Source organism: Anabrus simplex, chromosome 1, assembly GCF_040414725.1.
Source record: "Anabrus simplex isolate iqAnaSimp1 chromosome 1, ASM4041472v1, whole genome shotgun sequence".
In the NCBI taxonomy this organism is placed as follows: Eukaryota; Metazoa; Arthropoda; class Insecta; order Orthoptera; family Tettigoniidae; genus Anabrus; species Anabrus simplex.
In genome coordinates, this window is record NC_090265.1 from 18,411,670 (window position 1) to 18,424,171 (window position 12,502).

Below are 12,502 nucleotides of genomic sequence, written 5' to 3' on the forward strand. Positions count from 1 at the left end.
AACTGCAAATTGACCTCGATAATGTTGTGAGATGGACAGTAGGCAATGGTATGATGATAAACGGGGATAAAAGACAGGTTGTGAGTTTCACAAATAGTAAAAGTCCTCTCAGTTTTAATTACTGTGTTGATGGTGTGAAAGTTCCCTTTGGAGATCATTGTAAGTACCTAGGTGTTAATATAAGGAAAGATCTTCATTGGGTAATCACATAAATATGAAATAAAGGGTACAGATCTCTGCACATGGTTATGAGAGTATTTAGGGGTTGTAGTAAGGATGGAAAGGAGAGAGCATATTTGTCTCCGGTAAGACCCCAACTAGTGTATGGTTCCAGTGTATTGGACCCTCACCAGGATTACTTGATTCAGGAACTGGAAAAAATCCAAAGAAAACCAGCTCGATTTGTTCTGGGCGATTTCCGACAAAAGAGTAGCGTTACAAAAATGTTGCAAAGTTTAGGCTGGGTAGACTTGGGAGAAAGGAGACGAGCTGCTCGACTAAGTGGTATGTTCCGAGCAGTCAGTGGAGAGATGGCGTGGGGGGACATCAGTAGACGAATAAGTTTGGATGGTGTCTTTAAAAGTAGGAAAGATCACAATATGAAGATATAGTTGGAATTCAAGAGGACAAATTTGGGCAAATATTTGTTTATAGGAAGGGTAGTTAGGTATTGGAATAACTTACCAAGGGAGACGTTCAATAAATTTCCAATTTCTTTTCAATTATTTAAGAAAAGGCTAGGAAAACAACAGATAGGGAATCTGCCACCTGGACGACTGCCCTAAATGCAGATCAGTATTGATTGATTGATTGATTGATTGATTGATTGATTGATTGATTGATTGATTGATTGATCCCTCCCTGCCGCTTGATACCTTTCAGCAGTTTCAGCGGTTGAGCCATGTAATCTATGAACAGTAAAGGTGAAAGTAAGTACCTTTAATTCCATACTCCCCCAGTACGCGTGCTACGTGTACGTAAGGGTAGCATCGTGCTTCACCGAGCACGTTCAGAATATTCTAATCAAATTGTAAAGAAGAATGTTGACACAATGTTTGCCAATAAGAGTAGCAGGCAGTCAACTTAGTTTCGAACAAGCTCCGTTAATTATACACTAGGCTTATCAGCTGTGCTATTTGATATTTTGAAACTTTATTTGAACAGTTTTTAATTAATTTTGTCCGTAAAACTGTTTGTGTTGTAGTCGATACTTCGCTATCGGTTACAGCGTATAGTTCTGTAGTTACTGAAACTAATTAAAGTTAAGTAGGAACATTTAAGTGGTGCACGTTGACCCACGCAGGCAGTCATGCAATATATTGCATTACGTCCTACTGCTGTAATTGCATTTGTGCTGATTATTCATAGGTTACTACATTTTATTTGAGGGGAACCGAATTTTTATTTTAGCACTCTGGCGCATCACATTCGTTACGCCCCTGCGCCTAGAGAAACGCCGATTATGTCGCTTTGTATTCCGCAGGCTGATAGACCCATGCCGTACACAACTGCAGGTGTAATTTTGGCCGTGCGGTTAGGGGCGCGCAGCTGTGAGCTTGCGTGGTGGTGGTGGTTTAAGAGGAAGTACAACTAGGCAACCGTCCTCTACATAACACTAATCAGAGAGAAAAATGGAAGGGTCCGACACTTCCCACTCCTAGGCCTTTCCTATCATCGTCTCCGTAAGACCTATCCGTGTCGGTACGACGTAAAGGGAATTGTAAAAAAAATGTTTCATTACATAAAATGTATGGAGTAAATTCGAGTCCTGTTCCCGAGGTGGAGATGGAGGTGAGGTGCATGCACCAGCCCTACGCTACGGGGCGGACATTCTATCATGCATGCTTTCCTTTTACTAGGAATGTAGCCCAAATGAATGGCTGTGATATTTATTGTAATAATGTTTTAGACCTTATCCTATACGTAACTATTTAATTTTAACCGTCCACACTTCTTTGATCATTAAATTACTTTGTTCATGCTTAGAACTAGGCTACTAGCTGAACATTTATTGAGATAATTTTTCATATAATCTGTTTTTAATTCCACTGCAGCTGTTCACAATATTGCCGGTGAAGAGAGAATACCACGTGCGTAGTTAAGTTATTTCATTCCTGCCACAAGAGTGGCAGGCGGGCCGTCAGCTGAACGGGCAGCTCTTTGGCCATAGATTAAGAAGTAAGAGAAAAACAGCTTACCAGGGAGTATGTGTTGTACATACTTAAGGGGAGGAGTACATAGAATTGGCGCAGGGGTTAAGCGATCACAAGATGACCCCCACGGAGAGACCCACCATCGCACCCCCCAAGTATTAAACCCCCACTAGTCCCCCGTTTATTGAAAAAAGATTACATACAGAAAAGTATAACAGTACAAGCAAGGGTAAAATACATTTTTTTCTCAATTGTCTCTGAGATGTGAGTCCATGGTGCACTGATTGTAACACGTATAAATGAGAATAATGAAAACAGAATAAGTAAGTACTGTAATAGAAAATTCCGTCGTCGAAGTGTGTGTAAGAGTGAAAGAGGAAACATAAAAGTCCAATGTGCATACGAGGTGAGAAATACATATGGGAATAAAGCACAGCTGAAAGAAGCAAGCACAGATTTGATAGCAACACAGAAAGAAACAGGAGAAAATGTATAAGGTAATGAAAGTAAACAGTGCACTGAGTAACGTAGTAGGTGATGATACAAGTCAAGCACACTGGGAGGAGCACAAAATTGTAGTGTTGCGGCGGAAGTAAATGTATGCCAGTAAGAGCACTAAAGGAAAAACAACACACAGAAATACGCTAAGGTACACACTCGGTGAGAAACACATACGCATTGCACTTGAACACAAAACACTGTCGGCGCTTGTGGCGCCATAGTCGGCGCGTGGAGGAGATACTGCGACCGTAGCCTCGAGCAGCTGATGCAGGCAGTGTCCTATAATCTAGTTTCGAGTACAGAGCAAATGAAGGCTACGGGATCAGGAAAGGATAAGTGGAAGCTATGTGTGAGCAGAAGGGAATAAGTAGGCAAACTGTGGAGAATGGAAGTGGCTAGAGGGGAAAGGGATAAAGCTTCACGTACTAAGTGATTATGATCACGGCCTGAGGTAAGATATTTTAAACGGAGAGAATGAAGATGGGTAAGAATGGGAGGGAACCGAAAAATATGGCATAAAATGAGCTGAAGAAGTGTCATAGGGTAGGCGATAAACAATTCTAAGTGCGTGTCGGTCCAGTCGGCTAAGGCGAGCATATTCAGTCGGGTGAGCAGTAATCCATGTCAAAGAGGCATAAGTGGCGAGTGGGCGAATACATGACGTGTAGACATGTAAAATATGAGCAGGCTTCAGACCCCAGGAGGGGCCGGTGAGAGAACGCAAGGCACGGAAGCGATATAGGGCTTTGCGATATACTTAGTCAAGATGATGGTTCCAGCGTAAGTTGTTTTGAAATAGAATTCCAAGATAAGTGAGTAATTGAGTTTGACTAAGGGAACAGTATACATGGTAAGGCGGAGGCGATGACTGGTGGGACGGAGGCGCGAGGCGAGTCGAAATGTGAGAAATTGAGTTTTGGAAGGATCAACAGAGAGGTGCCAAGAGTCGAACCAAGTTTCGAGAAGGTTAAGATAAGATTGAAGTTTAGTAGTAAGGGAAGTGAATGAATGACCAAGGGCAAGTATGGCAAGGTCATCAGCGTATTGGTACAACCGGAGAGGCGGGTCGGGATGAGGAATGTCGGAGGTAAAGAGGATGTACAGAAGGGGAGAGAGGGGAGAGCCTTGGGGTACGCCAGAGCGGATAGGGAAGGGATACGAACAAGTACCGTTGATAGTAATAGTACCGGAACGATGGGCGAGGTAGTTAGAGAGGAAGCGTATGATCGTGAGAGGAAGGGGGATGGCGGAGTTTGTAGACAAGGCCCTCGTGCCAGAGGGAGTCGAAGGCCTTGTTTACATCAAGGCAGACAAGAGCAGCAGGGCGATGTGACCGTAGAAACGAAGTAAGAGAGGACGTGATGTGCGTCGAAAAGTGAGCACGAAAACCTGCCTGTGACGAAGGAAGAAGATCAAGGTAGTGAAGATAACGGGAAATCCGGTGACAAAGAATGCCTTCGAAAATTTTAGAAAGTACCGGAAGGAGAGAGATGGGGCGATAGGATGTAATGTCAGAAGGTGGTTTGGATGGTTTAAGAAAAATAAGAATAAGAGCATGATCCCAGTGGGTGGGGAACAGACCAGTATATAATAAGGTATTATAAATAGTACAAAGGGCATGAATAAGAATGAGTGGGGCTTCGCGAATATGACGGTATGTAATGTGGTCAGTACCAGGAGCTGTAGATCTCTTGGGGAGTGATGGGGGCATTCAAAGGATGAGAAAAATCAACATCACGAAAATGAGAAAAATATGGTTGCAGTTGGGGGAGGGTGGGATTACAAAGTTGATGTATGAGAGGTTCGTCAGGATGTTGATTACGTGTGAAAGAAATAGGGGAAAACAAGGTAGAATAATAATCAGCAAACATATCAGCTTTCTGTTTATCAGTGGTAGAGGGAGTGGGGTAGGCAATAAGAGGATAAGTGGGACGGAATTGTTTAGTTTTTGTCAGTTTACGATAAGTAGTCCAAAATTTACGAAAAATTTCCATTTCAGAGAGATTAGTACAGACAGTCGTGCAAAGTTTACGCTTAACAGCTTTAATGTACGATCGAGCATGTCGAAGTGGGCGTCTATGAGCTAGGAGGATGGTTGGGTCACGAGTACGAATATATGAATGATAATAGTCATGAGCAAGCTGTAAGAGAGAAAGTGCCTTAGGAGGAATAGGAGGTTTGGAAGGGTGGTATGAATGGCCTGATCAGCGATTTGAAGTGCATGTTCTACTTGGGAAATGAATTGCAGAACATTAGGCAAAGAGGTCGGAGGCGGGGGGGTCACGTAATAGTTCAGTAATCGTAGTACGATAATGCGTCCAGTTTGTCTGATGAAAACGGCGAGTAGGGGGAGGGCGGGAATGATCAGGACGGGAAGTAAAGGAAACATGTGAAATAGTAAGGAGAGCAGGGAGATGATCTGAGTCAATATGAAGAAGTTTGTCAATGGAAATGTTAGTTGTAAGTGACGGCGACAGAATCAGGACGTCCGGGGTGGAATGGGAAATGGGGCGGGTATGAAAAGGGAAGGAAATCTGCACGGCCCGGATGCGAGATAATAAATTAAGGAAAGTAGTAGAGGCGGAAACATTATAAGAAGTGACATTAATATCGATAAAAAAAATGAAATTGGAGAACGTGGAATCAATATAACTGAGAAAATCGACTGGGGGTGGCGTGCGAGGGGGAAGATACATAGTCACAAACGTGATGGCTGGGTGGTTAGGAGGAAAAGTTTCGACAATGAGGTATTCGTTAAAGTTGTTAGAAAAAGTATAGGAGTGGAGTTTACAAGTAATGTGTCTTTTCACGCCTACAGCCACGCCACCACGACCTTCAGAAAAACGATCCGCACGATAAAGATGATAAGAAGGGAAACTCGGCCGTTGGAAATAAGTTAGAAAAGTTTCATTTAGGATAAAGACATCCGGGTCGTACAGATTAAGGGAGAGGTCCAATATGGGACGACTGGTGTTAATAGATTGAAGGTTGGTGTAATAAATCTTCAACGTTTCATTCTATTAAAGGAACAGCCCGGAGGGGAAAAATGCAAAATGCATTTTATTCCCCGCGTAGGAGACATCCATATGGGTACTGAACACCAGCCGAGCCGCTAACTGAACCACGCTCTTCCTATCCATTATTGCCTTCCCAGTCACAAGTCGTACAGAACAGCGCTCGTTGTGTTGATTTTCCTATCCGAAGTTATAAAGGAAAATGCAGTACACTATTGTTACAAGTTGCTTTACGTCGCACCGACACAGATAGGTCTTATGGCGACGATGGGATAGGAGAGGCCTAGGAGTTGGAAGCAACCACGGAAAACCATCTTCAGGGCTGCCGACAGTGGGGCTCGAACCCACGATCTCCCGGATGCAAGCTCACAGCCGCGCGCCTCTACACGCACGCCCAATTCGCGTTGTATGAATATTTAAAATCTTCCGGCCTTCCTTTCAAGTGCCAGTAACGAGAGCTACCGAATATAGCCGATTTCCAACGATACAAGCACGACAGCTGGTATATATATAACGTAGCCAACGTTCGGCGTCAGATGAGGCAAACCAGTGACTGGAGGCAGCGTTTTGCGACGAAGTCCAAATACTAACCAAGAGGAAGAAGAGGAAAGACGACTGCAAGGCCAATCAGAATCTAAGAAGTTGTACTCCTTGACTTGAAACATCATGAGCATCGTAATGCCAGCTGTTGTTCTCTTCATAGTAAGGTAATATTAGGCCTACTTATGGCTCATTTACATCTTTAAAATAAGATTTCAGCCGAAGCTATGAGTTCAAGTAACAGGTTAGCTGAGCTATGATTTTTGAACATTTATGAAAACATAAAATATTTTAAAAATATAATATAATTTCGTGTGGCTATTTCTAGCTGAGTGCAGCCCTTGTAAGGCAGACCCTCCGATGAGGGTGGGCGGCATCTGCCATGTGTAGGTAACTGCGTGTTATTGTGGTGGAGGGTAGTGTTATATGTGGTGTGTGAGTTGCAGCGATGTTGGGGACAGCACAAACACCCAGCCCCCGGGCCACTGGAATTAACCAATGAAGGTTAAAATCCCCAACCCGGCCGGGAATCGAACCCGGGACCCTCTGAACCGAAGGCCAGTGCGCTGACCATTCAGCCAACGAGTAGGACTTTTTTAAATACGAACTTGATGCATTTGACAGTGAAGCATTAAAGTGAAATTCGAAGTATTTGTAAGCTGATTGCATAGCCTAAATGTAACATGATGACACATATTCAGGTTGGGGTAGGATAGAGTTAATTTACGGTAATTACGATACTTCAGATTGGACTGAATACATTTATTTCAGGCAATGGCATGTCTTGTTAAGCGGGATGCGTCCGGCTCCATGGCTAAATGGTTAGCGTGATAGCCTTTGGTCACAGGGGTCCGCCGTTCGATTCCCGGCAGGGTCAGGAATTTTAACCACCATTGGTTAATTTCGGTGGCGCAGGGACTGGGTGTATGTGTCGTCTTCATCATCATTTCATCCCCATCATGACGCGCAGGTCGCCTACGGGAGTCATATAGAAAGACCTGCACCTGGCGAGCCGAACCCGTCCTGTGATATCTCGGCACTAAAAGCCATACGACATTTCACATTTCATTTCGAAAGAGATGGGATATAATGTAGGTGTAATGACGATTCCTCTGTGGTGTAATGGTTAGTGTGATTAGCTGCCACCCCCGGAGGTCCGGGTTCGATTCCCGGCTCTGCCACGAAATTTAAAAAGTGGTACGAGGGCTGGAATGGGATCCACTCAGCCTCGGGAGGTGAACTGAGTCGATTCCCTCCTCAGCCATTCTGGAAGTGATTTTCCGTGGTTTCCTACTTCTCCTCAAGGCAATTGTGGGGATGATACCTAACTTAAGACCACGGCCGCTTCCTTCCCTCTTCTTAGTCTTCCTTTTCTTCCACCCCCCACAAGGCCCCTGTTCAGCGTAGCCTGGGCGAGGCACTGGTCATCCTGGTATACCTGACCCAAAGTCTCACGCTCCAGGACAAAACCCTTGAGGCGGTAGAGGTGGGATCTCTCGCTGAGTCCGGGGGGAAAACCGACCCTGGAGGGTAAACAGATGAATAATAATAAGAAGAATCACGATTGCGGATTTGAAAGCGAGCTGACTGAAAGGGAAGGATTAAAAGTAGAAACATTTTCTTTTAGTGTTTCTGCTAACATTGAATTCTTTAAGTGCAATTAGTATTTTGAAAACATGTGTATAGAGGTGTACATAAAGCACGATATTGGTACGACTACAGTACATTCAGTACTACTGAATTTAATTTCCCTTCAGCGCACGAGTTTCAGGACCTTGTTTCAGGTTATAAGACGGATATAAAAATGTTTTTAAATTTGGAACTGGTTAATTATTTCGTGTTCAGGAAGTCTGCAATTGATGGTGCTCCAGCTTAGGCATTGCGCCGACTGCCAAAGCCTGTCGCACTCCTCTGGGGCAATGACTAGTGGCTGACAGATGAAATAAAATTGGAGAGTGTTGCCGGAATGAAATATGACAGGGAAAACCGGAGTAACCGGAGGAAAACCTGCCCCTCCTCCGGTTTGTCCAGCACAAATCTCACATGGAGTGACCGGATTTGAACTACGGAATCCAGCGGCGAGAGGCCGGCGCGCTGTCGTCTGAGCCACAGAGGCTCATTGAATAGTAAATAATTTTATTGTTTCTACGTCCTACTTACTACTTTTACGGCTTTCGAAGAAGCCGAGTTGCCGGAATTTGGTCCCGCAGGAGTTCTTTTAAGTGCAAGTAAATCTACCGACACGAAGCAGACGTATTTGAGCACCTTCAAGTAGCACCGGACTGAGGGAGGATCGAACCTGCCAAGTTGGTCTTAGAAGGCCAGCGCTCTACCGTCAGAGCTACTCAGCGCAGCTAAAATGATCGAAATAAGTCATATTAACTAATCAGAACGTCACTAACTTATTATAAAATTAATTATCTAATTCACTCGTGGCAGTAATTGCCAACGGCCGTAGCCGTGTTGAAACACCGGATCTGTCCCCGGGGGATGCAGTGCCACCCAGATTATATGGACTGCCTAAGATCCATTAAAAAAAAGTTCCCCTCAGGCCTATTGTTGGTGCGATAGGTTCTCCTACGTATTCTCTGGCTAAATACCTAAGCAAATTGCTTCAGCCACACATAGGACATACTAAATCATACGTCAGGGACTCTCGGTATTTCGTCAACAAGCTGTCAACCATAACCCTTCAACCTAACGCACTTTTGGTGAGTTTCGATGTGGAGTCCTTGTTCACTAAAGTGCCGATTGACTCGGTCATGTCTCTCATTGAACACCTGTTCCCTGAGGACATTACTAAGCTGTTTTACCACTGTGTGACCTCCAGCTATTTCTTGTGGGGTGAGAATTTTTACGAACAGACTGACGGAGTGGCTACGGGAAGTCCACTTTCACCCGCAGTGGCTAATTTCTTTATGGGGCATTTTGAAGAGGAGGCTATTACTTCGGCGCCCGTCAAAGTATATTGATGATGCATTTGTGGTCTGGACAGAAGGTCCTGAGAAACTTCATCTGTTTCTAAACCACCTAAATCAGCAACACCCTTCAATAAAATTCACTATGGAGATGGAGTCGGACGGAAGCCTTCCTTTCTTGGATGTTCTAGTAAGAAAGAAACCGGACTACTCCTTAGGACATACCGTCTATCGTAAGCCTACCCACACAAATCGCTATCCTCATGCAAATTCTCACCACCATCAAGCACAAAAACAAGGCATTCTCACGACACTCGCCAAGAGGGTGAGACGAATTTGTGAGCCATCAAATATCCAGGTGGAGATGGACAAGCTCAAAGTCGCGTTCAAGGGTAATGGTTACAGCGATCTGAAGATTCATAGAGCCCTGCATCCCAGAGAAACGACCAAGCAAAGCTCACAGAAGGAAGAAGTGGAGGGAATTGCCTACTTGCCTTACATTCACAACACCACAGATCGAATTGCCAAGATCCTCCACAAACACAATATCAAAACCGTGTTTGGCACCGCCACTAAAATTGCTCACAGTCTGAGTAAAACCAAGGACAAATTGTCCCCACTTTTACATCCTGGGGTATACGAAATTCCCTGTACTTGCGGTAAGGTATACATTGGCCAAACATGCCGGTCCATTGGTACTCGTATCAAGAAACATGAACGTAATATTCGTCTCAACCAACCTGACAAATCAGCAATAGCTGAGCACGCTCTATCGTCGGGTCATAATGTCATGTTCCAAGATGCTCGAGCTCTTACCCACACTAGACACTACAGGTCCAGGATTATACGGGAAGCTGTGAAAATACGTAGAAATCCTAACAATTTCAACAGGGACGCCGGCTATCAAGTAAGTAATACCTGGTTGCCAGCGATTAAGAATTTACGTAGGCAGTTCCCTTCCCTGTCCCTTCACTATTGTTATTTCGTCTCGGTGTTTTCCAAATTCGTGCGTTCCTCGTCGCCAGATGTTTCATTCCAGGCTTGTGTCAATGTCATACACCTGTCAATGTCATATGTTACGTACACATGTTATGTGAACCTCTTAGACTAATTATGATAGTTCAGTCAGCTTCCGCTTCGAACGGTAGTGCTGTGCCACATCGTGGGAGTCATCTGGTGGCGAATGAACGTACCATTTCTATCATAACGTCTAAATTTAATGAGTCATTGTTTAAGTAGCCTTTCTCGTGGACAGTTGAGATTTCTTTTGATGATGCAGAGCACAATTCTCTGCGAAACATAAATAGTTTCACCTTATTTTCTTGACACGGCATAAGCCCAAAAGTCTATACAGTATCATGTCTATAAGTACGGACCGTGAAAGCATCAATGGCAACAATAATAATCAATATTTTCATTATTTACCCGTGGGTTAAGGATATTAGTATCTTACACTTGGGTCAGCGCGCTCAACACATGCACAAGAACCTTCATTGGCTTCTATCATAATTTTGTACCTATAAAGCCTCCGCCATCGGTCGATCGTGGCTACGCTACTGCAGTAGTTATATCATCTTTCGTTGAATCTTACGTTCAACCCACATTCTTGCGAACAGCTGAGAGTTTCTAGTGACCTTAACGGAGCGGAGGTGCACTTTCACTCTTAGCTTCGGGTTGAATAGTGCCATGTTTTACAGCGCAGCACTAACAGGCTTAGACTCCTCCCTCGGCTCGTAACTAATCATCCTACATTTCTGGTCACGTTTTTTGCGTTTTTGACGTGTACCCAGCTAAACTGAGCCTACTGTATACTGGCAGCAAAATATTGGGAATATTTCAATAATAATAATAATAATAATAATAATAATAATAATAATAATAATAATAATAATAATAATAATAATAATAATAATGAACGCAGGGTACTGCATACATTCTTCGCAGATAGGCCTGCACTTTTCTGAAAAACAATTGAACCTATGTAGATATAATGTTTGTTGTGAGTAAGGCTTGTATCAAAATAAGGTATGAATCATATGTGGATAATTTTTTTATAGAAGACTTTTGTGCGAGGATGCATGACTATACGTTCTTTGTTAAGAGGTACCGTATTGTGTGGAATGTCAGTGATATAGATAAGTTTCAGTGTATGCAGGAAACGCTTTTTTTAGGGAGCCTAAAATCACAGACCAATACGTCCGTACAGCCAGAAGTCCTGCGTACAGGAGGTAGCCCTCCGGTTAACCTCCGAAGCTGCGTAACTGCTTTGCGTCCGTCGGTAGTACCGGAGATCGCCAGAGAAGCGCTGTAATCGTATTATGCGGGGCCACCTCCTCTTCACCTTCACAGCGCTAATCATATTGGTCCAGAGGGTCCCGAGTTCGATTCCCGACTGCGTCGGGGAATTTAACCTTAGTTGGTTAATTCCAATGGCTCAGGGGCCTGAACGTGCGTGCTGTCTTCATCACAGGTAGGTCACAGGCGCGCAGGTCGCCCAGACGGCGTCAACCAGGCCACACGCCGTTATGTATATTATTATTAAAACTTGATAAACCAGGGTTGCGAGAAGGCATTTCAGATGAAAATTTGAGAAATCGTTTACTCTTGTCTGTAACGTGTTTTATGACAACTGTTTACTTATGAGAACAAGACTAATTGAAAGGAAAGCAGGCATTTGTATTAGCAAAGACGTGCTAGTTTTACTGTTGTGTAAATGTATGTTTGCCAATCTATAAACATATAAATATCAATTGCATTTAGCCTGTTACTCAAGTTGTTTTTGTATGCGTGTGGCACAGTGATATTTTTCTCCTTTTGTACACAAAAACACCTGTTAGAAGTTTACCGTGTCAAGCAATTCAAAATTACAACCACCACCATTTTGATATTGAATTATTTGTTGTTCTTTCATAGGCCCTCTCTTCGCATGACACGCAATTTGCTTGATAATTGACGAGCTTAATATTTTATGAACAATAATTTTGGTTTCCTCTTAAGTTCGTGAAAAATTAATGACATCTTTCCTCTAAAAGTTGCAATTGGTGAGAAGGCTTCCCCATCGCGTGAAGAGTCGCAAACTGTGCGGACCTCTGCACGCTGTGCAAAATTGTTGACACCACTGCAGGACATGATCCACATAAACTACGAACAACAAAGATGAAAGATTACAGCCGTGTCTAACCCCTGTAAGTACTTTGAACGAAAAACTCACTCTACCATCAATTTTCACCGTAGCCCATTTGTCAACACAAATGCCTTTGATTGCTTTTAATAATCTTCCTTCAATTCCATAATCCCCTCAGTAAGGCTAGCATGCTTTCTGTAGATCTACGGAACATAAACATCGTATGTTATTCCTCTCGTAGCATTTATCTAG

General features: G+C 43.6%; 1 protein-coding gene across 1 annotated transcript in view; it reads left to right on the top strand.

Moving 5' to 3' along the window:
• The first annotated feature begins 6,192 nt into the window (after positions 1–6,192).
• The window catches only part of LOC136859669 (dynactin subunit 6), a 59,309-nt gene continuing 52,999 nt past the window's right edge, over positions 6,193–12,502 (top strand). The window contains exon 1 of the mRNA XM_067138710.2: positions 6,193–6,375. Coding sequence (XP_066994811.2) covers positions 6,335–6,375 — 41 coding nt within the window. The 5' untranslated portion in view covers positions 6,193–6,334. The remainder of the gene's footprint in view (positions 6,376–12,502) is intronic.